General features: G+C 47.3%; 1 protein-coding gene across 1 annotated transcript in view; it reads right to left on the bottom strand.

Annotated features, from left to right (window-relative positions):
* LOC147109807 (uncharacterized) overlaps window positions 1-23,760 on the bottom strand; it is a 28,604-nt gene extending 4,844 nt beyond the window's left edge. Inside the window, exons 1-4 of the mRNA XM_086003890.1 lie at window positions 23,709-23,760; window positions 14,131-14,487; window positions 3,865-4,170; window positions 2,380-2,502 (exon numbers count right to left, since the gene is read on the bottom strand). Coding sequence (XP_085860016.1) covers window positions 2,380-2,502; window positions 3,865-4,170; window positions 14,131-14,487; window positions 23,709-23,760 — 838 coding nt within the window. The remainder of the gene's footprint in view (window positions 1-2,379; window positions 2,503-3,864; window positions 4,171-14,130; window positions 14,488-23,708) is intronic.
* Between the last annotated feature and the right edge of the window lie 1,781 nt (window positions 23,761-25,541).

Here is a 25,541-nt window from a genome sequence, read left to right as displayed (position 1 = left end):
AGAGTAGACACAATCATAAATTTCTGTTTGTGTTTCAGCAAGTTAGCGCCCAACTGTGCTAATCCGCAGGTAAGATCACAGTCAAGCGCAGTTCTTGATGCGGTCAGTGTGTGAGTTCCTGTTCTCATCCTTGCTACCGTGGGAAAGTATTGATCCAGTGTTAACCACCTCAGCCAAAGAAAGTGAAAGATAGACGATGAGTCAACGCAGTGGTTATGGTCAGATCTCCCTTTCCATCAGCAAGATGAGCAAATGCCTGGAGATGTGGGTAGTATTAACTTGGGCTGATGGTCCGAAATGGGAAATAGCGAATTAGCCACCCATTATACACCACACCCGATTTTCCTGTCAGTTGAGGCCAATGGACAGGGAAATCTAGCTGGGTGTATCATTGGCGGCCAATTCCATATCGCCCATTTTACACTCTGGGCTAGAGCTGAAATACTTGCAGGCAATGCAGCTATTGGGCTGCCTTATTTAGAGGAACTAGTTCGGGTACAGTCAAGATTCTTTCCCACTAGGGTGAAAGGTAGGGTAACTAAAGTCAGAGCTCCCTGGATAATGAAAGAGATAGAGAGTAAGGTGAAGCAGAAAAAGAGTGCGTATGACAGATGTTAGAATACATCTGAGAATCAGGCTAAATATAGAAAGTTCAGAGGAGAAGTGAAAAAGAAAATAAGAGGGGCAAAGAGAGGGTATGAGAATAAAATGGCACTAACATAAAAGGTAATCCAAAAGTCTTCTATAGGCATATAAATAGTAAATGGGCAGTAAGAGGACGGGTGGGGCTGATTAGGGACCTACGCATGGAGGCAGAGGGTATGGCTGAGGTACTAAATGACTACATTCCATCTGTCTTCACCAAGGAAGAGGATGCTGCCATAGACATAGTGAAGGAGGAGGTAGAGGAGATACTGGATGGGATAAAAATTGATAAAGACGGGGTACTAGAAAGGCTGGCTGTACTTAAAGTAGATAAGTCACCAGGACCGGATGGGATGCATCCTAGGACGCTGAGTGAAGTGAAGGAAGAAATTGCGGAGGTACTGGCCATAATCTTCCAATCCTCCTTAGAAACGGGGGTGGTGCCAGAGGAAACTGGAGAACTGCAATGTTACACCATTGTTCAAAAAAGTGTGTAAAGATAAACCCAGCATCTACAGGCCCGTCAGTTTAACCTGGGTAGTGGGGATGCTTTTAGAAACAATAATCAGGGACAAAATTAACAGTGACTTGGACAAGTGTAGATTAATTAAGGAAAGCCAGCACAGATTTGTTAAAGGCAAATCGTGTTTAACCAACTTGATCGAGTTTTTTGATGAGGTAACAGAGAGTGTTGATGAGGGCAATGCGGTTGATGTCCACTGATTTTCTTGATATGTGTTAATGACTTGGACGTGGGTGTACAGGGCACAATTTCAAAATTTGCAGATGACACAAAACTTGAAGTACAGTGAACAGTGAGAAGGATAGTGATAGACTTCAAGAGGATATAGACAGGCTGGTGGAATGGGGGACACGTGGCAGATGAAATTTAATGCAGAAAAGTGTGAAGTGATACATTTTGGTAGAAAGAATGAGGCGAGTTAATATAAACTATAAGGTACAATCTTAAAGGGGTTGCATGAACAGGGAGACCTGGGGGTATATGTGCACAAATTGTTGAAGGTGGCAGGGCAGGTTGAGAAAGCAGTTAGTAAACCTTACGGGAACCTGGGCTTCATGAATAGAGGTATAGAATACAAAAGCGTGGAAATTATGATGAACCTGTATAAAACACTGGTTCGGCCCCAACTGGAGTATTGTGTCCAATTCTGGGCAACGCACTTTAGGAAGGATGTGAAGGCCTTAGAGAGGGTGCAGAAAAGATTTACAAGAATGGTTCCAGGGATGAGTGACTTCAGTTACGTGGATAGGCTGGAGAAGCTGGGATTGTTCTCCTTAGAGCAGAGAAGATTGAGAGGAGATTTAATAAAGGAGTTCAAAATCATGAGGGGTCTGGACAGAGTAGATAGAGAGAAACTCTTCCCATTGGCGGAAGGGACAAGAACCAGAAGACACAGATTTAAGGTGATTGGCAGAAGAACCAAAGGTGACATGAGGAAAACTGTTTTACACAGCGAGTGGTTAGGATCTGGAATTCACTGCCTGAAAGGGTGGTGGAGGCAGATTCAATCGTGGCTTTCAAAAGGGAGTTGGATAAATACCTGAAAGATAAAAATTTGAAGGGCTACAGGGAAAGAGCGGGGGAGTGGGACTAGCTGAAGTGCTCTTGCAAAGAGCCAGCACGGGTTCGACAGGCCGAATGGCCTTCTTCCGTGCTGTAACCGTTCTATGATTCTATGGTTGTACTTATATATTACGTTTTGCAATATTTACCTGCTGCTTTGTATGTTTTCTTAATCAGTAAACCTATGAGAATCGTGGCAAGAACAACCACCGCCACTCCGACTACCGCACCTGCGATGACTGTTACGTTACTCTTTAAATTCTGGGGTGGATCTGCGAAAACAGTATCAGTGAGAAAAATGCACAAGTCCAACTAATTATCCATATATAATATTGCATGTGTATAATATGTGTACATGCGCACTTTAATATTTAATAATACTTTAATAAGTGCATTTCATGTCTATTAGTTTTAGCAGTTTTGTCACGGTTTTTGGTCCTGATTTTCATGTCAACATTGAACATTGAAGATGTCTGTGTGACCAGTGATAATGAGAATTCCCTGCAGTAGATGTTAGTCTTGACCGTTTTTGGGTCCCGACTTGGCCCTGCCCGAGAGGCTCGTGACCAAACAGAGCGGCTTGAGGTCAGCCTGAAATTGGGCCTCCATCACGTAATTATTCCAGGCGTGCTGCGGTTAAATGTGAGCGATGGTGTAAAACGGGCACTATTGAATGATTTTCTTTACCATTGAAAGAAAAGTTTCACCTGATGTTCCTGTAGGCACATTCTCTGTAGTGAGAGAGGTTGGTGAAGTTCCTACAAAAGATAGGAAAACGAGAGTAAACCAATTTGAACAAAATAGACACCGGGGTTCAAAATTGACACAAAACTGAACAAAACTCTCTCTATGTGATGAAACCCAAATGATTGACTCATGTCCTTCAGGGAGGGTCCCGGCCTACATGTGACTGCAGTCCCAGACTATGTGGTTGAATCTTACTGCCCTTGGGGCAACTAGGAATGGAGAATGAACACGGTCTTACCAGCAGCATCTGCATCTCAAGAACAAACTAAAACAAATACACAAACATTGGTTTCTGGAGATAGGGATTGGAATCTTTGGATCTGGAGCTTTTTTAAAGCAAACTTCTAAGGTGTCCAATAGAGTTTAGAAGGTGCTCAGGCTATACTATCTCAGAGAACACTTTGACACAAAACAGCGCATGTTATATTACAGACCCGAAACTCATTAATTGATATTACTGTCAAATAATTAAACTGAGATGTTGACCAATTGAAATGGAACAAGAGAATGACCATCGCCTCCCCGTGACCTTTAACAGCACCACCATTTCCCAGCCGTCTGGTAGCATCCTGCGAGTCATCACTGACCAGAAGCTTAAACAGACCACTGTGGATCCAGGAGGAGGGCAGAGGCTGGGTATTGTGTGGTATTTTGGATCACCTCCTGACTCCTCAAAGCTGTTTCTCCCTCCTCATTGCTCAAGTGCGGAGTGCAATGGAATACTCACCAGGCGGCCGGATGTGTGCAGCCACAACACCACTCGGGCAGCTCAGCACCACCCAGGACAGAGCCGGCTGCCAACTCCACTATTCTAACCGTGGAACTGGGGAGTTATTGATACCAATCATCACGGGCAAATGGAAGTATTGTTTGAGATGCGGACTAACTTGATATCTCCAAGAGACGGCTATAAGAGCAAAACTTTCCATTCTTCAATTTTGCGGTATATGTGTAGCATCCCGCATCGGGGAGTTGAAAATCACTAATGTTTAAACTTCTGAAATCGAACTTGTGCCGCGTGTCTTCAGGAATCAGCGCGTTGTTCAGTTTCCATTGGATTTCAATCCCTTTCCCAGTTACTCGGGCATTTCCAATGCTCCAATCTATACTGTTGAAATAGGACAGCCCGGGCATCTCACAGGTCAGGTACACGGAGCTTCCATGAGGAATCGGGCCTGATGGGGTCACAGAAACTGTGGAAAGAAGATAACTGGTTGAACTGATAAAAGCCACCCTAGATTAAATCGTGGCACCACCTTAAATTCGTGCTCGAACCTCATTAAAATGATTCATGTGCAGCCAGTGCATCTCCCACTGTTCCGTGGCATTACTTCTGTTTTGTGATGGGGTGGAAAATCGGACATCTCTGATGCCCCTTAAAGGCAGTGACAAACTCTTAATGGGAAGATGCACTGCAGCTAAAGACAGCGAGAAATGATGTCAAAGAGATAACATTCATGCAAAAGATCCAGTCAGGGCACCAAGTTCCTCCAATATCACGTTAGGGGACACTGATGCAGGTGGTAGACAGGAGGAGGGACATCCTGTCCCCCTCAGGGGTAGAAGAACCTCCAGGCAGCAGCTCCACCGCCAGTGAGGAGAGGTCACTGAAGAGGTGAATACCTGAAACGTATTTTCCAGGACATGGCTGGAATGTTGAAAGAAGTTCAATGACCTCACCAGAGTTGTCAAGGTAACAATACTGATCTCGTTCTCTCTGCTGACACCTCCATCACTCAGAATACTCACAATAACCCCTCACGCGCTACCCCTCACACTACTACAATCACTGCACCAAACTTCACTCCACCTTCTTCTCTCACTCAGAGTCAACTTTATTGCAATCCTCACTTGACATCTTACACACTGCATACCAACGATTCTACCAAGATATGCACATTCGCTAGACACCTCGCAGGGCTGTCACTAACACACTCCCTTCATTTTTGGAGGAGTATTTCCTGCACAACCTGTTCCAGGAGGCTGCCATCGGAGAGCATGACCCCGGCTCCATACTTTTTGCCTGGGGAAGTAACCATGTTGGCCATCACGGGCAGGTGGGGAAGAGTCGTGGTTGTGGCGACAGGTAACACCGGAGGAAACGATGAGCTGAGTATTTTCCACATCTTATCCCCCTTTTCCCTTCTTACTTTTATCTCGCCCTATACATGCTGCATAACAAACTGCAGCAGTTTTCACCAGACATGTCTTCCTCTACTTTACCTTCACAGTAAATGTTAACTCTTGTGCTTCCCTTTCATTTTGGCTTCAGGAAAATTGGAGATACCTCTGTCACTTCAGGAAGAGGAGGGCAGCCATGAAGAGGCACCATCACTTGATCTGACCCTAGAAAGCAGCAGTTCAGATATGGACACTGTGCATACTTGAGAACAGGGCTAGAGGAGGGGTCGTCACATGGTGGATCACCGGGCACAAGTGCGCAGAGGCGAGGGCAGGAAGATAGGATGTCAGAGGTGCCAGCTCGCTAGAAGGCGAGATCAAAGGCTGGCTCTTCTGTAGAGGTCTGAAATGCTCGATTCGAGGGCCCAGGCCCCAAGGAGGGCTGATGGGAATGTTGCAGGACATGCTGGCTGCAATGGTTTGGCTACATTTGGAGCGTGGTATGCAATTGTAGGTGCCCCATTAGAGAAAGGGCCTAAAAGCCTCAAAGAGTAGACCACCTAGATTCACCAAGGAAAGTGAAAACTGTGAGGAGAGAAAAAGAAATATATTGAGATACTGGGGTTCACTTTTGTAGTGCATGTGCTTTAAGTCAGAACTACTTTTTACAGCTCCTGTATACTGTGGTACCGGCAATAACCACACCGGTATATAAGCTGTGAGCTTGCCTCTGTACTCCAGTCTAGAGATGACCCTCCTCCAGTAAAGACCTGTTGTTTGTTTATGTACAGCATCCGTGTAATTCTTTATCCACTGAACCACGGATCTAACAGTGGCGACGAGTGTTGATGCGAATCTACCTGCAACATTAAACAAAGAAAAAATAAATAAAAAAGTCAAGTCCAGGAACACGGGCGTCGACCGCGAGCAACGCCCAACAGTCAGGCAGAGATCCAACTTCGCTGGGGAGGCTGTGGAGAGCCGGGCTTGGTTCCCCAGCCACAATGAGCAGTAAGAGACCGACGACAGGTCCAGAGCAGACCCTTCCCGGGCAGCGGCGGCTGGAGCCAACCGACAGCAGAGAGAGAGAGCCGGGCAGCGTCGACGGGGTAAGAAAGAGGGTGAAGAGAGCAGGGCGCAGCCGGGGATTGATCACCGAGCGGCGTCGAGGAAAAATACTGCAAACCGGAGAGAGAGAGGGTAAGAAACAGCCGGGTTATAGACTGAGCGGCATCGACAAATATCAAGAGAAGAATGCGCAGAGAACAGCCAGGGATCACGGGCTGATCAGGGTCCGTGGGGCGAAGCAAGGGGAGACGCCATTGAGCCGCGGAGAAGCAGGGAGAGCGCGGGAGGCGCCATTGAGCCACGGAGAAGCAGGGAGAGCGCGGGAGGCGCCATTGAGCTGCGGAGAAGAAGGAAGAGCGCGGGAGACACCATTTTGCGAAGCTGCAGCGGAGAAGACGGGCGAGCGCGGGAAGGAAGGAAAGCGCGGGAGACGCCATTTTGTGCCAGCGGAGAAGAAGGGGAAGCGCGGGAAGCGCCATTGGGGATAGTTAACGCACAACCAAGGATGCCGAAGAGTGGCAGTATCTCTACGTTCGACAATGAAGTCGAAGATTGGGCGACATATGTGGAACGTATTGAGGTGTACTGCAGGGTGAATGAAGTGCCAGATGCTAATAAAGCACTGGTTCTGTTAAATTCCATGGGTGCAAAAACTTATGGGTTACTGCGAAATCTAATAACCCCAGAGAAGCCGGTAAACAAGGATTTTGGAAGCATAGTAGAAATCCTACAGGACCACTTAAGCCCCACACTGCGGCTGATAGCAGAACGATTTAAGTTCCATAAAAGGAACCAACACAAAGACGAAAGCAATGCTGAGTACCTAACGGAACTGCGCAAGCTATCGAAATACTGCCAGTTTGGAGCGGGACTAGCAGACACATTAAGGGACAAGTTTGTGTGTGGGCTACAAAGTGAAGGAACCCAGAAACGGCTTCTATCAGAAAAGGACCTTACGCTGGACAAAGCTTTCAATATGGCAGTATCACACGAAGCAGCCGCAAGGGGCGCTGCAGAGATACAACGGAGACCGCAAGAATACGGCACCAACAAAATGACCTATGGAACAGGGAAGTGCTATCGCTGTGGCAGAACAACACATGACCAGAAAGATTGTTGGTTCAAGGACCAAGTGTGCAGACAGTGTGGGAAAGCAGGACACATAGCAAGAGTCTGCAGGTCTGGGAAGAAAACCAACAGTAAGAAATCTCCACAGGAGAAGTACAAAAAGGTACACCAGGTGATGGACAGTGGTTCAGATGAACAGAAAAGTGACACAGACTCCGGAAGCAAGGAGCTGGGTTGTCTGAAACTACATAATGTAACCAAAATAGAGGATCACCAGACTATCTGGGTTACACTCAAGATAGACGGAGTCCAAGTGGAAATGGAATTGGACACAGGGTCAGCTCTAACAGTCATAAATCAAAGAGACTACAAGTGGCTATTTTCACACATACCCTTGAAAGCTACAGAGATTGTCTTGAAGACGTATACGGGGCAAAAAGTCTACCCCAAAAGAAAAATAAGGGTGAAAGTGACATATAAAGGTCAGGAAATACCTAAAATGGATATATATGTATTGCCAAATGGAGGACCACCACTGCTAGGACGTGAGTGGATCCAGAAGATACATTTAGATTGGCATTCCATACAGGCACTGAAGGTGGAGGCCAAAAAGGATGACGACGTCACACCTGGACGACTGTCAAAAATGCTAACTGACGCAAAAGAAGTGTTCCAGGAGGGACTAGGAACACCAAAAGGAATAACAGCAACAATTAAAATAGAGGATAATGCAAGCCCAAAGTTTCTGAAGGCCAGACCAGTGCCTTATGCGATCAGACCAGTGGTTGAAGCAGAGCTGGAAGGTTGGAACGTTCAGGAGTACTGTCCAAAGTGGACTGGAGCGAGTGGGCTACACCCATCGTCCCTGTAATGAAGAGGTCGTTGAGTAATACGCCTGGGGAACCAAAGAAGGTCCGCATCTGTGGGGATTTTAAGGTGACAGTGAACCCAGTCCTTCACACGGTGCAATATCCGCTTCCACGAATTGAGGATATCTTCGCCTCGCTATCTGGAGGAAAATGCTTCACCAAAATTGATCTAGCTCAGGCGTACTTGCAAATGGAGGTAGAAGAAGCTTCGAAACATTACCTTACGATCAACACTCATAAAGGTCTCTATCAATACAACCGGCTGGAGTTTGGAGTAGCCTCGGCTCCGGCTATCTGGCAAAGGGCAATGGATCAGGTCCTGCAAGGGATTCCAGGGACCCAGTGTTATTTGGACGACATCTTGGTCACGGGCGAAAATGACGGTGATCACCTCGCTAACTTGGAGAAGGTGCTCGCCAGATTAAAGGAATATGGGCTACGAGCTAATCGCCACAAGTGTGAGTTTTTCCAGAAACAGATCTCATATTGCGGCCACGTCATCGATGAAGAGGAGTTACATAAGTCCCCTGACAAGATTGAGGCAGTAGTCAAGGCTCCAGCACCAGAAAATGTGTCACAACTGAGGTCGTTCCTCGGGCTGGTAAACTATTACCACAAGTTCTTACCAAATTTGTCTACGGTACTACACCCGCTGAACACCCTACTGCAAACCGGGGTACCATGGGAGTGGGATGACGAACGTAGATGAGCTTTCCAGAAGTGTAAAGAATTGATCACATCAAAAGAGGTGTTGGCCCATTTCAACCCAGCACTACCAATTCGTTTGGCATGTGATGCATCACCCTACGGCATTGGAGCGGTGCTGTCGCACAAATTCCCAGACAGGTTGGAGAGGCCAGTGGCCTTTGCATCTCGGTCACTAACCTCAGCCGAGCGCAACTACGCCCAGATTGACAGGGAGGCCCTCAGCCTAGTATGGGGAGTAAAAAAATTCAACCATTATCTGTATGGGCAGAAGTTCACCTTGCTGACTGACCACCAACCACTTGTCTCCATCTTTAATCCTAAGAAGGGCGTTCCAGTAATGACTGCACAGCGGTTACAAAGATGGTCCCTGTTTCTAGGGGCGAATCAATATGAAATAGAATATAAAGGCATGAAACAGCATGGGAACGCTGATGGGCTATCGCACCTGCCACTGCCTACGGTGGAGGAAGCACCAGCAGTGGACCCTATCGAGATATTTTATTCGTCGATAATTGAACGATTGCCAGTCACAAACGCGGATATAGAGAAGGAGACCCGCAATGATCCGACGCTGTCACGGGTATATGAATTGACGGTGAGGGGATGGCCAACACATGGCGACTCACTGTTGCCAGCATTCTCATCCAGAAGAGAACAGCTGTCAGTGTGCCAGGGGACAGTGATGTGTGGATCCAGAGTGGTGATTCCACCCAAGTTAAGGGAGAGAGTGCTAAAGGAGCTACATGAAGGTCATCTGGGGGGAGTGAAAATGAAAAGCCTTGCTAGGGCTTATGTGTGGTGGCCGGGAATCGATCAACAAATCGAAGACCTAACTAAGAGCTGCTTAGGATGCCAGAAGGTCCAAAATGCACCTCCACATGCCCCTCTACACCCATGGGAGTGGCCCTCCTCTCCATGGCAACGGGTGCACATTGATTTCGCTGGTCCATTCATGGACTCAATGTTCTTAATAGCAGTGGATGCTCATTCAACGTGGCCTGAGGTGATAAAGATGTCTTCAACCACTACAGAGAAAACGATTGCAGACCTATGGACCATATTTGCCAGAAACGGTTTGCCAGAGCAGATCTGCTCTGATAATGGACCACAGTTTGTGTCCGACGAGTTCCAAAAATTCATTAAAAGGAATGGGGTGAGGCATTACACATCCGCCGCGTATCATCCAGCCACCAATGGATTGGCTGAGAGGTTCGTGCAAACCTTTAAGAAGGCGATAAAGGCCATGTGCGATGAGGAAATTCCACTACAGCATAAGATGGACAATTTCTTATTAGCCTACCGAAACGCGACACATGCAGTTACCAACCAGACCCCGGCCATGATGTTCTTTAATCGAAGGTTGAGATCTCGTCTGGACTTGCTCAGACCAAATGTGCGAAGAAATGTTGAGGACAAACAATTCCAGCACATCAATGAGAAGCCGACAAGGAGCTTCAATGTAGGGCAACCAGTCTTGGCCCGTGACTATCGAACAGAGAAGTGGCAACCCGGAACGATATGTACAAGGCAGGGGCCATTAATGTACACAGTGGATGTCGGGGAGAACATTGTGAGACGCCACGTCAATCAGATCTTAGCGTCACAGGAAGGCGTCAACCCCATGTCTCGAGTACCTGGGGATGAACCCGACATACCGGTAGCATCTACTTCAGACCCAGTTGCAGTGGAACCCGATGAACTACATGATGAAAAGGGGTCAGAATCGCCTCTGCACCAAGAACAAGAACCTCAGGAAAGGCGCTATCCCGAAAGGGTCAGGAAGCCGCCCCAAAGACTGAATCTATAAATGGACTTTTTGTTATTGAATGTACATGTAAAAATGTAATTGTTATTTGAATATTAAGGAGGTATTATTAATCTAAAAAGGGAGGAATTGTAGTGTATGTGCTTTAAGTCAGAACTACTTTTTACAGCCCCTGTATACTGTAGTACCGGCAGTAACCACACCGGTATATAAGATGTGCGCATGCCTCTGTACTCCAGTCTCGAGATGACCCTCCTCCAGTAAAGACCTGTTGCTTGTTTATGTACAGCATCCGTGTAATTCTTTATCCACTGAACCACGGATCTAACAACTTTTAATGCAGCAGGGAAAGTAAATATGATATTGAATAATCTTTTTAATTATGACACGTTTTATTGGGGTAAATGGGGTAAGACCACTTGTTCTGGTTGGAGAATTAGTGGCCAGGGGTCATAGGTCTAACATTGTAATTATCAGAATGTGGTGAGAGGGTACAAGAACTATCTTCAGGCAGAGAGTTGTTGGAGCAGCGAATGTTTTTCCATGGAGTGGTTGAGGCAGACATTATTGTTAAGGGAAAAGTGGATAACTATTGAAAGCCAGGGAAGATACAGGTCTACACGAAGAGAGCTGAGCAGTGGGATTAGTGTTGGATTGCAGTGGCAAAGAGCTGGCAGAAACAGAATTGGCCCAAATGGCCTCCCCGTGTGCTGGGAAGGATTCCGTTTCTTCAGCACATGGATCTGTCCCACCTAGCTTTGTATCATCAGCAAACTTGGATACATTACACTCGGTCCCTTCATCTAGGTCATTAATATAGATTGTAAATAGCTGAGGCCCCAACACTGAGCCTTGCGGCACCCCACTAGTTACAGCCTGCCAACCTGAAAAAGATCCATTTATCCCTACTCTCTGTTTTCTGTCCGTTAACCAATCCTCTATCCATGCTACTATATTACCCCAACCCCATGAGCCCTAATCTTGTGTAATAACCTTTTATGTGGCACCTTATCGAATGCGTTTTGGAAATCCAAATATACTACATCCACTGGTTCCCCTTTACCTATCCTGTTAGTTACATCCTCAAAAAACTCTAATAAATTTGTCAGACGCAATTTCCCTTTCAAAAAACCATGCTGACTCTTCCTAATCATGTTATGATTTTCTAAGTGACTGAATACCACTTCCTTAACAATGGATTCCAGCATTTTCCCCACGACTGATGTCAGGCTAACTGGCCTGTAGCTCCCTGTTTTTTCTCTCCTTTCTTGAATAACGGTATTATATTTGCGACCTTACAATCACAATCTGCTGGGATCATTCCAGACTCTAGGGAATTTTGGAAGATCAAAACCAATGCATCCACTATCTCTTCAGCCACCTCTTTTAGAACCCTAGGATGTAGGCCGTCAGGTCCAGGGGACTTGTCGGCTTTTAGTCCCATTAGTTTCTCTAGGACTTTTTCTCTACTTATATTAATTAAGTTAAGTTCCTCACCCTCATTAGACCCTTGGTTCCCCACCATTTTTGGTATACTTTTTGTGTCTTCTACTGTGAAGAGAGATACAAAATATTTGTTTAACATTTCTGCCATTTCCTTATTCCCCATAATAATTTCTCCTGTCTCAGCCTCTAAGGGACCAACGTTTACTTTTGCTACTCTTTTCCTTTTTACATACTTGTAGAAACTGTTACAATCTGCTTTTATATTTCTTGCTAGTTTTCTCTCATATTCTATTCTTTCCCTTTTTATCAATTTTTTTGGTCAACCTTTGCTGGTTTCTGAAACTCTCCCAATCCTCAGGTTTATTATTATTCTTTGTGACATTATAAAATTCTTCTTTCAATCTAATGCTATCTTTAACTTCTTCAGTTAGCCACAGTTGGATCACTTTTCCCATGGAGTTTTTGTTTCTCAATGGAATGTATTTTTGTTGAGAATTATGAAATATTTCCTTAAATGCTAGCCATTGCTTATCTACCGCCATACATTTTAATCTATTTTTCCAATCTACCTTAGCCAACTCGCCCCTCATACCTATGTAATTGGCTTTATTTAAGTTTAAGACTCTAGTTTCAGACTTGGGTAAGACACACTCAAAATTAATGTGAAATTCACTCTGCCCCAGAGGATCCTTTACTATGAGATTGCTAATTAACCCTGTCTCATTACTCAATACAAGATCTAAAATAACCTGTTCCCTGGTTGGTTCCATGACATATTATTCTAGGAAATTGTCCCGAATGCATTCCATGAACTCGTCCTCCAGACTACCTTTGCCAATTTGATTTGTCCAGTCTATAGGAAGATTAAAGTCCCCCAAGATTATTGCATTACCTTTGTTGCAAGCTCCTACTATTTCTTGATTAATATTCTGTCCAATGGTATAGCTACTGTTAGGCCTATATACTACCCCTACCAGTGTTTTCTGCCCCTTGTTATTCCTTATCTCCATCCATACTGATCCTATTTCATGATCTTCCGAGCCGAGATCCTTTCTCGCTACTGTCCTCATGTCATTCTTTATTATCAGGGCTACTCCCCTTCCTTTTCCATTCTGCCTGTCTTTTCGAAACGTCAAGTACCCTGGAACATTTAGTTCCCAACCTTGGCCACCTTGCAACCATGTCTCTGTAATGGCTATTAGATCAAACCCATTTATCTCTATTTGTGCCACTAGTTCATCTGGCTTATTAAATATACTTCGTGCATTCAGATAAAGAGCCTTTAATTTTTTTTACCATTATTCCCTGCTTTGACCTTATTCTCCGGTGCACTGCTACCATTAAACTCTCTGTCCCTTCCTGTCACACTCTGATTATTTTTATCCAAATTGCTACACTGCTCTATTGCCTTGACCTTTCTCTGTAGATTCCTAAATTTCCCCTCACCTGACCCCCTCCCCCTTTTTTTAGTTTAAAGCCAGAAGAAGGCCTCAAATTAGCAAATTCAAAGAGCCCAACGCCTGTTTCAGGCATGGGCAAGGGACTCCTCTAGTCTGTTCTTACCCAATATCTCAGGCAGCTAAATTCCAGTCGCAAATGTACACATGTTCCTTGCCCGCCATATTGGGACCTTACTAGACCGAGCCTGTGGGCTGGAAATTCATCTTAAACGACAGCGTAGAACGTGTGGTCATGTATTGTCCGCCTGTTACACCCACCGCCTGATATTCAGTTCCACTGAAGTCAGTTTCTACCCCAATGAGATTTGAGCAGAAGTGCTGAGGCACAGATCTGGAAATGGATCTGATCTTTACCGGTTGAGACTTTACTGCGGGATTTCCCATAAATTTCACAATAAAGATAAATAAATTGCTGAGAATTTACATTTACTGAACAAGAAATTGTTTGAGGCCTACAATAACCTGCCCAGCAAGAAAGCAACACTGTTTTAATGCTGCGTTTTTCCACATCACAAATTGTCAAGATGTTGGCATTTAAAGACACGGGATTTAACGGAACAGTGGCGGATATACGGAAAATGGTGAAACAGTTTGTGTGAGACTATCATACACATATAACGACAGCATAAACTGCTTCCAGTAACTCACCATTAATCACTATGAGGCGGATTAACATCTTCTTCCCCTTGTGTCCAGAATACAGCAAACAGTCATAATTTCCGGCATCTTCCATTGTCGCCGTGAAGAAAAGAGAATAATTCCCCGTCCTGAAACCCTCAGTCTCAGCCAGTGTTATATGTGGGAACCGCGGGGAGCTGCACTCAGTGTTGTTCTTATCAATTGCACAAAGTGCCATCCCATTGTCTCCTGAGGCAGGTTGAAATGTCCAGTGAATCTCATCAATTTGAGTCGGAGACCGGGAGAAACAAGGCAGCAAAACCGGGCTGGACCCGTTCGAAAGAACCAGTTCCAGAATATCTCCATCATCTCCATCCCCCGCGGTACCTGCACAGGGAGCAACGTGTGATATTAAACCAGACTGTATGAGATTGGATAAATATCCACCTTTACCCACAAACTCTGTTCCCTGGGCACCAACACCATCCCTCTCCCTGGCCACTGCCCGATAAATATCCACCTTTACCCACAAACTCTGTTCCCTGGGCACCAACACCATCCCTCTCCCAGGTCACTGCCCGATAAATATCCACCTTTACCCACAAACTCTGTTCCCTGGGCACCAACACCATCCCTCTCCCTGGCCACTGCCTGATAAATATCCACCTTTACCCACAAACTCTGTTCCCTGGGCACCAACACCATCCCTCTCCCTGGCCACTGCCCGATAAATATCCACCTTTACCCACAAACTCTGTGCCCTGGGCACCAACACCATCCCTCTCCTTGGCCACTGCCCGAGTCTGAAGCTGACTTTTCACAACCTTGGCGTCCTATTGGACCCTGAGCTGAGTTTCCTGCCCCATATTCTCACCATCGCCAAGGCCGCCAACACCAACCTCTGTAACATTACTCGACTGCGCCCTGCCTCACTGATATACCTATCAATTCATCCAATGAAAAGCGACGAGTTAAGATAGTAACTATAGGTTTTTATTGGCTAAATAACAGAGCCCACTCTCGTGGGTGATCGGATCCAACAAGGAGGAATACCAGCCAGTCGACCACCTTTATACCTGGGCAAGTAGGCGGAGCCATGGGCGGAGTCAGCAGTGGTCAGCCCAGGTATAACAGCGTGACAAGAGGCGACCTCGTGTAGTGATACAACAGTGTACACAGTGATAACCATAGTGTAACGATATAAACAGTGATAACCATAGTGTAACGATAGTGAATGATAAAAGTGGTTTACCACATTCACCCCTTGTTTAGATTTGAGTCCGGCGGGGTGAAGTGTACTACCAGTTCGGGTATGTCAGTCTGTCCGGAGGCCTCGTAAGTCTTTCTGATCGGCGCAGCAGCGGCGGCGGTGTTGCAGTATCCGGTGTTAATGCTGTTGTCTGCGTGGTCGGCGAAGGCTCATGGGGTTCCGGCATGCCGTCTACCTGGGCTGGATTTGGGGGGGTGGTGGGGGGTAACGGTGGTGTCACAGGGGTGCCCGAGGGTGCGAGGTCTCGTAAGGAGACTGTGTCCTCCCGCCCGTCTGGGTATGCCACATAGGCGTACTGGGGGTTGGCGTGCAGGAGGTCCACCCTCTCGACCAGGGGGTCCGTTTTATGGGCCCTCACGTGCTTTCGCAGCAAGACGGGCCCCGGAGAAGTCAGCCAAGTTGGTAGCGTGGTTCCCGTAGTCGACTTCCTGGGGAAAACAAACATTCGTTCATGGGGGGTGGCGTTAATGGCAGTGCAAAGCAGTGACCGGATGGAATGCAGCGCTGCAGGGAGGACTTCCTGCCAGCGAGAGGTTGGGAGGCCCTTAGACTTTAAGGCTAAGAGAACGGCCTTCCAGACAGTCGCGTTCTCTCTTTCCACCTGGCCGTTCCCTCGGGGGTTGTAGCTGGTGGTCCTGCTTGCAGCAATACCTCTCGCTAGTAGGAACTGGCAAAGTTCCTCGCTCATGAAGGAGGAGCCCCGGTCGCTATGTATATAGTTCGGGAACCCGAACAAGGTGAAGAGGTCGTTCAGGCATTTGATGACCGTGGTACTGGTCATGTCTGGGCAGGGGAAGGCAAAGGGGAAACGGGAGTACTCATCAATAATGTTGAGGAAGTACACATTACGGTCAGAGGGCGGGAGGGGCCCCTTAAAATCGATGCTCAAGCACTCGAAGGGGCGGGTGGCCTTGATCAGGCTTGCTCTGTCCGGCCTAAAGAAATGCGGTTTGCATTCGGCACAGGTTTGGCAGTTCCTGGTCATGGTCCTGACCTCCTCGATGGAGTAGGGCAGGTTGCGGGCCTTAATGAAGTGGTAAAGTCTGGTGACCCCGGGGTGGCAGAGGTCGTTGTGGAGGGTCTGCAGTCTATCAGTTTGCATGTTGGCGCATGTACTTTGTGATAGAGCATCTGGGGGTTCGTTCAGTTTACCAGGCCGGTACAAGATATCATAATCATAGGTGGAGAGCTCGATTCTCCACCTCAAGATCTTGTCGTTCTTGATTTTGCCCCTCAGCTTGTTATTAAACATAAAAGCGACCGAACGCTGGTCGGTGAGGAGGGTAAATCGTTTGCCTGCCAGGTAATGCCTCCAGTGTCGTACAGCCTCCACGATCGCCTGGGCCTCCTTCTCGACCGTAGAGTGTTGGATCTCAGGGCCCTGGAGGGTCCTTGAGAAGAAGGCCACCGGTCTCCCCTCCTGGTTGAGGGTTGCGGCTAGGGCGAAGTCGGATGCATCGCTCTCCACTTGGAAAGGGATAGACTCATCCACCGCGTGCATTGTGGCCTTAGCAATGTCTCCCTTAATGAGGGAGAAGGCTGCGCACGCTTCTGCCGTCAGGGGGAAGGAGGTGGACTTCATGAGGGGTCTGGCTTTGTCCGCATAATTGGGCACCCATTGGGCATAGTAGGCGAAGAGCCCCAGGGTTCTCTTCAGCGCCTTTGGACAGTGGGGGAGGGGAAGCTCCATGAGGGGGCGCATTCTTTCGGGGTCGGGGCCGATGACTCCGTTCTCTACTACGCAGCCGAGGATGGCAAGGCGCGAGGTGTTAAACACACATTTCTCCTTATTGTAGGTGAGGTTCAGCCGTTGGGCCGTACGGAGGAATCTTTCCAGATTAACATCATGGTCCTGCCGGTCGCGGCCGCAGATGGTGACGTTATCTAGATAGGGGAACGTGGCGTGCAGCCCGTTCTGGTCAACCATCCGGTCCATGTCCCTTTGGAAGACCGAAACCCCGTTGGTGACGCCGAAGGGAACCCTAAGGAAGTGGTAGAGGCGGCCATTCGCCTCGAAGGCGGTATACTGGCGGTCCTCAGGGCGGATAGGGAGTTGGTGGTAGGCCGACTTAAGGTCGATGGTAGAGAATACTCGGTACTGTGCGATCTGATTGATCATATCAGATATGCGGGGAAGGGGGTATGCGTCCAGCTGGGTGTACCGGTTTATGGTTTGGCTGTAGTCGATGACTAGGCGGTTTTTATCGCCGGCCTTAACGACTACGACCTGGGCACGCCAGGGGCTGTTGCTCCTCTCGATGATGCCCTCCTTCAGGAGACGCTGCACCTCAGAGCTAATAAAAGCTCTGTCCCCGGCGCTGTACCGCCTGCTCTTGGTAGCGACGGGTTTACAGTCGCGGGTGAGGTTGGCGAACAGGGAGGGGGGCGGAACCCTGAGGGTGGATAGGCCGCAGGTGGTACGCGGTGGGCGGTTTAAAGGCTGCTGGTTGTCGACTGTGAGTGGGGGGAGGGGTCCACCGTATGCCAAAGTGACACTTTGAAGGTGGGATTGGAAATCCAGCCCTAGTAGGACGGCAGCGCAGAGTTGGGGCAGGACGAGAATTTTAAAATTTTTATACTCCGTGCCCCTAACCGACAGGGTCACAACACAGTAGCCGCTGATGTCTGTAGAATGGGACCTCGACGCCATTGAGATCCGGTTGCGCGTTGGCCGGACAGTGAGGGAGTAGTGGCTCACCGTGTCTGGATGGATGAAACTCTCCGTGCTTCCGCTGTCGAGCAGGCAGGTCGTGGCGTGGCCGTTTAATTTGATGTCCATCATGGACTTGGACAGGTGATGCGGGCGAGCTTGGTCAAGTGTGACGGAGGCTAGTGTATGGTGGAGCGAGCTGCTGTAGTCTGTGGGTGAGGCGGTGGTCGGGTCTGGAGACAAGGTGGCGGTCGAGTGTGGTGAACAAAATGGCGGTGCCCACGACGTTGAATAAAATGGCGGAGAAGATGGCCGCCCCCACAACTCACATGAGGCACTGCCGGTGTCGGTTGCCTTGATCAAAGATGGCCGCCGCCACGACTCACACGAGGGGATACTGGCATCTGTGGCCTTGATGAAAGATGGCCGCCCCCGCAACTCGCATGAGGCACTGCTGGCGTCTGTGGCTTTCCCCCTGCAGGCCTTCGCGAAGTGGCCTTTCTTGTGGCAGTCGGAGCAGGTCGCGTTTCTTGCAGGGCAGCGCGCCCTCGGGTGTTTCGCCTGGCCACAGAAAAAGCAGCCGGCAGCCCGATCGCGGGGCTCCAATGTCGCAGCCGGTACCGGGGGTGGCGGTCCCGATCGGGTCCGGGACGCCGACGCTGAGGTAGGTCCCAGAGGCGGCGGTGCGAGGGGTATTGCGGTCGGGGTCGGGCCCGAGTCCCAGGGTCGCGCAGCACAGTACCTGGAGTGCGCCTCGAGGTCCCGATGGGCCACTTCCAGAGAGCGAGCGAGGGCTGCAGCTGTGTTCAGGTCGAGGTCCTTTGATTCGAGCAGTCTTTGCCGTGAGTAGTCGGACCGAAGGCCTTTCACGAAGGCATCGCGGATATTCCCTTCAGTATTTTCTGCAGCCGCTACAGCTTTAAAGTCACAGTCCCTGCCGAGTGTTTGTAGCGCCTGTAAAAATTCATCTACAGACTCTCCTGGCTGTTGCGAGCGGGATCTTAGGAGATGTCTGGCATACATAGAGTTTACCGGGCTCCGGTACTGCTCTTTCAGCAGGTTGATGGCGTCCTCGTATGTAGTGAGGTCCTGGATGAATGCAAATACTTTAGGGCTCACTTGGGCGGTCAGAACTCTTAGTTTGGATCCCGGAGGCACGCCGGATTCTCCCAGGTAGGATTCGAAACAGCTCAGCCAGTGGTTGAAGTCGAGGGCTGAGTTTGCTGCCTGTGGGTTTAGATCCAGGTACGGCGGTCGGAGGGCTCGCAGCCAGGCCGGCTGCTGTGGCTGTTGTAGCTGGCCGTCTGACTGGTCGTTTGGCTGCTCCGTTGAAGACATTTCAAAATTTAGCCAATAAAATTGATATACCTATCAATTCATCCAATGAAAAGCGACGAGTTAAGATAGTAACTATAGGTTTTTTTGGCTAAATAACAGAGCCCACCCTCGTGGGTGATCGGATCCAACAAGGAGGAATACCAGCCAGTCGACCACCTTTATACCTGGGCAAGTAGGCGGAGCCATGGGCGGAGTCAGCAGTGGTCAGCCCAGGTATAACAGCGTGACAAGAGGCGACCTGGTGTAGTGATACAACAGTGTACACAGTGATAACCATAGTGTAACGATATAAACAGTGATAACCATAGTGTAACGATAGTGAACGATAAAAGTGGTTTACCACACTCACCGCACCTGCTGCTGAAACCGTCAGCCAGGCCTTTGTTACCTCCAAACCCATTTATTCCACTTCTCCCCCGGCTGGCCTCTAACTCTCAGAAAACTGAATATGCTATAGTAGAGGCGCTCAGCTCATCGATGTGACATTACTCTGTCCAATAATTAAACCGAGCCTTTAAACCAATACAAAAACAAGGAGAAAAAGAGGTCAATGTTCAGTTAAAATAGTGGATGGATTAGCGCCAAACAAACAGGTAAACATGACGGTGTTAAATTTGATGCAATAATTTCCTGCTTTCAAATTTCCCGCTGCTTTCCCAGCCCCGGCCCTGCCTTCCAGAGGGGCCTTTGTTTTGTTGCTCTCACATATTTGGAGCAATGCGCCGCCCCGCCGGTGAAGTGCTGCCCTTTTGATGGAAGGATCCAAATTCCTGGGCAAATTTCGACTCGTTTGCACTGCCCCTATCCCGTCATCAACCCCCCTCCCACTGCCACCACACCCCCCTTCCCCCCAGCACCCCGCCCCACTACACCCCTCCCACACTCGCATCGAGCGGATCCTAGTGTCTCCTCATCCGGTTTATTTCTTTAGTCGTTGCTCATTCAACCATCTGTTACACTTTGTGCTTCACTGTGAGCCTTTCAGCTGCAGAGAGCTGTGTCCTGTGTGGTCAGAGGAGGCGGAACTAAGGGGCTGACAGTCACTTGGTGTCTGGTCCTCTCCCCCAGCCCTGGCCGCTATGTTACCCCGATGCTATTTTACAATTAATGTTGATGTGTTATCATATAATGCGATTCCACTCGCATGAGAATAGCAGGTCTCGGCTCGAACCAGGAAGCAGGACTATTGGCTGAAAATGTTACATAGAATTACATAGAATGTACAGCAGAGAAACAGGCCATTCGGCCCAACCAGACCATCCCGGCGGTTATACTTCACTTGAGCCTTCTCCCATCCTTCCTCATCTAAGTGCATCAGCATAACCCTCTATTCCGTTCTCCCTCATATTCTTATCTAGCCTCCCCTTAAATGCATCTAGACTCAATCACTCCCTGCGGTAGCGAGTTCCACATGCTCACCACTCTCTGGGTAAAGAAGTTACTTCCTTAAATCCATCTCGACGACATTTTTTCCTTTTTTCAATAAATATTGCGGAGCCTCCCGGACTCAGATCGCTTTGCACAATGTGCAGCCTTGTCCAACGTGAACTGACACATTTCAGTCATTCTATCTATGTCAATATTTAAATTATAAATTGCCCCCGCATTTCACTGAACGGAGCCCGGAACCACAGTGACCCGATACAGCGATTGCACACTGAAGACAGCAGTATCACAGGAGCTCTGAAACTGTGTCTTAACATAAGAACATAAGAAATAGGAGCAGGAGTCGGCCATTTGGCCCCTAAAGCCTGCTCCGCAACTTAATGAGATCATGGCTGATCTGATCTTGGGCTCAGCTCCACTTCCCTGCCCGCTCCCCATAACCCTTCACTCCCTTATTGTTCAAAAATCTGTCTCTCTCCACCTTAAATATATTCAATGACCCAGCCTCCACAGCTCTCTGGGGCAGAGAATTCCACAGATTCACGACCCTCTGAGAGAAGAAATACCTCCTCACCTCAGTTTTAAATGGGTGACCCCTTATTCTGAAACTATGCCCCCTAGTTCTAGATTCCCCCATGAGGGGAAACATCTTCTCTGCATCTACCTTGTCGAGCCCCCTCAGTATTTTATATGTTTCAATATGATCACCTCTCATTCTTCTAAACTCCAATGAGTATAGGCTCAACCTAACTGGTCTACAGTTTCCTGCTTTCTGTCTCCCACCCTTCTTAAATAGGGACGTCACATTTGCGGTTTTCCAATCTGCTGGGACCTCTCCAGAATCCAGGGAATTTTGGTAGATTGCAACCAAAGCATCCACTTTCTCTGCAGCCACTTCTTTTAAGACCCCAGGATGTAGGCCGTCAGGTCCAGGGGACTTGTCCACCTTTAGTCCCATTATTTTACCGAGTACTTTTTCTTTAGTGATAATGATTGTTTTAAGTTCCCCCTCTCTATAGCCCCTTGATTATGTGTTATTGGGATGGTTTTAGTGTCTTCTACCGTGAAGACTGATACAAAATATTTCTTCAAAGTCTCTGCCATTTCCCTGTTCCCCATTATTAATTCCCCAGTCTCATCCTCTAAGGGACCAACATTTACTTTAGCTACTCTCTTCCTTTTTATATACCTGTAGAAGCTCTTACTATCTGTTTTTACATTTCTAGCTAGTTTACTCTCATAATCCATCTTCTCTCTCTTTATTACTTTTTTAGTTGTCCTTTGCTGCTTTTTTTTTAAATGTCCCAATCCTCTGGCCTTCATGGCAACATTGTATGCCTTTGTTTTCAATTTGATACCATCCTTTACTTCCTTAGTTAGCCACGGGCGGTTCTCCCTCTCTTAAAGTCATTCCTTCTCACTGGAATATATTTTTGTTGAGAGTTATGAAATATCTCCTTAAATGTCTACCATTGCTTATCAACCATCTTACCCTTTAATCTATTTTCCCAGTCAACTTTAGCCAACTCTGCCTTCATACCTTTGTAATTGCCTTTATTTAAGATCAGGACACTGATTTGAGACCCAACTTTCTCACGCTCCAATTGAATTTGAAATTCAACCATGCTATGATCACTCTTTCCTAAAGGATCCTTTACTATGAGATAATTTATTAATCCTGTCTCATTACACAGTACCAGATCTAAGATAGGCTGCTCCCTGGTTGGTTCCACAATGTATTGTTCCAGGAAACCATCCAGGATACACTCTATGAACCCTTCCTTGAGGCTGCCTTGGACAATTTGATTTGTCCAATCAATAGGAAGATTAAAATCACCCATGATTGTTGCTGAACCTTTCTTACAAGCCTCCATTATTTCTTGATTTATACTCTGTCCAACAGTGTAGCTGCTGTTAGGGGGCCTATAGATTAGGCCCACCAGTGACTTCTTTCCCTTATTATTTCTTATCTCCACCCAAACTGATTCTACATCTTGCTCTTCTGAGCCACTTTCATTTCTCACTACTGCACTGATCTCATCCTTTATTAACAGAGCTACCCACCTCCTTTTCCCTTCTGTCTATCCATCCAAAATGTCAAATACCCCTGAATATTCAGTTCCCAGCCTTGGTCACCTTGCAACCACGTCTCTGTAATGGCAATCAGGTCATACCCATGTATATCTATTTGTGCCGTCAACTCATCTATCTTGTTATGAATGCTGTGCATTCAGATAAAGAGCTTTTAATTTTGTCTTTTTACTATTTTTCTGTGCTTTGACCCCACTTTCTGATGCACTCTTATGTTTATACGTTCTGTCCCTTCCTGTCACACTCTGGCCACCATTACCCCATCAATACCCGGCTCTATTGCCTTCTCCTTTCTCTTTGAATTGTTAAATTCCCGCTCACCTGATCCCCCCCCCAGTATTTAATTTCAAGCCCTCTCTACAGTCTTGTCTTTTGTCGAATACTGTTGCTCATTCTCGTGTTTCAACAGCAGACGATCACCCAGCGGGAGCAAGTGAATCTAACATGGAGACTGATGGCCATTTCTGTGCATAATTTACGGTAGTTTGAATTGCTGATCCATTATTAACGATGGTGTTGTTTTAGTAAACTTAGCGAATAAGGGAAATGGCGGGGTCATGAACTGATTGTGCCTCGCGCTGTTTCAAAAGCTGCTTCGACACAGATCCTCAGTCTTATCAAACAAGTGATGTCGCCGGTCATTGTTACATTCAAAATAACTTTGCGATTAATTTGGTAATTCTTGCTACGCGTTTGCCAATACCGAACGGAATATAAGCAAAGTCCACTTTGAAATGCAGCTACTGTTTTGAGACCCCAACACGGAGGCATTAGATTGATGGGGACAAATATATCCACACAAGCAACAGTGTTAGAGACTATGATTGTCAATACTCAACTGAAAATAAAATTGAATGTGATTTTAGATCATACCTGGATTTAGAACGGCCAGTAGAAGGGAGACCTCGAGAATGGAACACCTCATACTTGCTGCTGTAGAGTCTGAACTGAACAGAGAGAAATGACCGAGTGTGTTAGTTAGCAAAGCAAGAGGAAGTTCTCGTTTCCTTCTGTTAAAAATATTTATCAGGCTCGGTCACGTGATTATTGGTTAGAATTTCCTCGGGCACTAACTTCAATAGTTAGATTCAACATCAAGACTTGGCTTCACCATCAATAGGGGTAGACAACATTCACGGTGCTTAATTCCTAGATTATCACCGTCTCGAAAAAGGATAAGCCCAGCGACCATCCCAGGCCCTCAACAGCACCAACATTGGCGAATGACCCAACAGCATCTTGAAAGACAACATTGCGGAGAAGCTTAACTGTATCAAGTGTAACAACACAGTGACTAAAGAGCACAGCAGAGGCTGGGTACTCTGCGAGGATTGACTCACCACTTTCCCCCTCAATAAGAACATAAGAAATAGGAGCAGGAGTAGGCCATACGGCCCCTCGGGCCTGCTCCGCCATTCAATAGGATCATGGCTGATCTGAACCTAGACTCACGTCCACTTCCCTGCCCTCTCCCCGTAACCCCTAATTCCCTTATCTGCTAGGAAAATGTCTTTTTCAATTTAAATTTATTTAATGTTGCAGCTTCCACAGCTCTCTGGGATAGCAAATTCCATAGATTTACTACCCTCTGAGTGAAGAAGTTTCTCCTCATCTCAGTTTTGAAAGGGCAGCCCCTTATTCTAAGATTATGCCCCCTAGTTCTAGTCTCACTCATCAGTGGAAACATCCTCACCGCATCCACCCGATCAAGCCCCCTCGCAATCTTATATGTTTCGATAAGATCGCCTCTCATTCTTCTGAACTCCAATGAGTAGAGTCCCAACCTACTCAACCTTTCCTCATACGTCAACCCCCTCATCTCTGGAATCAACCGAGTGAACCTTCTCTGAACCGCCTTGAGAGCAAGTATATCTTTTCTTAAATATGGAAACCAAAACTGCATGCAGTATTCCAGGTGTGGCCTCACCAATACCCTCTATAACTGCAGCAAGACTTCCCTGTTTTTATACTCCATCCCCCTTGCAATAAAAGCCAAGATTCCATTGGCCTTCCTGATCACCTGCTGCACCTGCATACTAACTTTTTGTGTTTCATGTACCAGGACCCCCAGATCCCTTTGTACTGTAGCACTTTGCAGTTTCTCTCCATTTAGATAATAACTTGCTCTTTGATTTTTTCTGCCAAAGTGCATAACCTCACACTTTCCAACATTATATTGCATCTGCCAAATCTCTGCCCACTCACTTAGCCTGTCTATGTCCTTTTGCAGGTTTTTTATGTCCTCCTCACTCACTGCTTTCCCTCCCATCTTTGTATCGTCGGCAAACTTGGATATGTTGCACTCGGTCCCTTCCTCCAAATTGTTAATATAGATTGTAAAGAGCTCACTTTAGGAGCATGATGATGTATAGTTCCCACTCACTTGAATAGGTGCAGCCCCGACGGCCCACACAATGCTAAAAACAATGAAGCACCAAGAGCTTTATTTTGGTCTGCAACCATGCCACTGGACTCAGTACCCACTGCCCCACCACATGCACACTGCACCTTGAAAGGGAAAGGTAAAGAATAAAGTTAGTGTAGGGTAGTGTTGCATGGCGGGGGTTTGGTTCTATAAAGACAATGGTCAAGGAGAGCAGGGTGCAACTGTCGGAGTGGCTGTACTGAGGGAACGCCGCACTGTCGGAGGGGCAGTACTGAGGGAGCGCCGCACTGTCGGAGGGGCAGTACTGAGGGAGCGCCGCA

The sequence above is a fragment of the Somniosus microcephalus genome, chromosome 12 (assembly GCF_052327205.1).
Source record: "Somniosus microcephalus isolate GS21.2 chromosome 12, FLI_Smic_1.0, whole genome shotgun sequence".
In the NCBI taxonomy this organism is placed as follows: domain Eukaryota; kingdom Metazoa; phylum Chordata; class Chondrichthyes; order Squaliformes; family Somniosidae; genus Somniosus; species Somniosus microcephalus.
The sequence above is the reverse complement of the archived record's forward strand: the minus strand, read 5'-3'. Positions and strand labels throughout refer to the sequence as shown.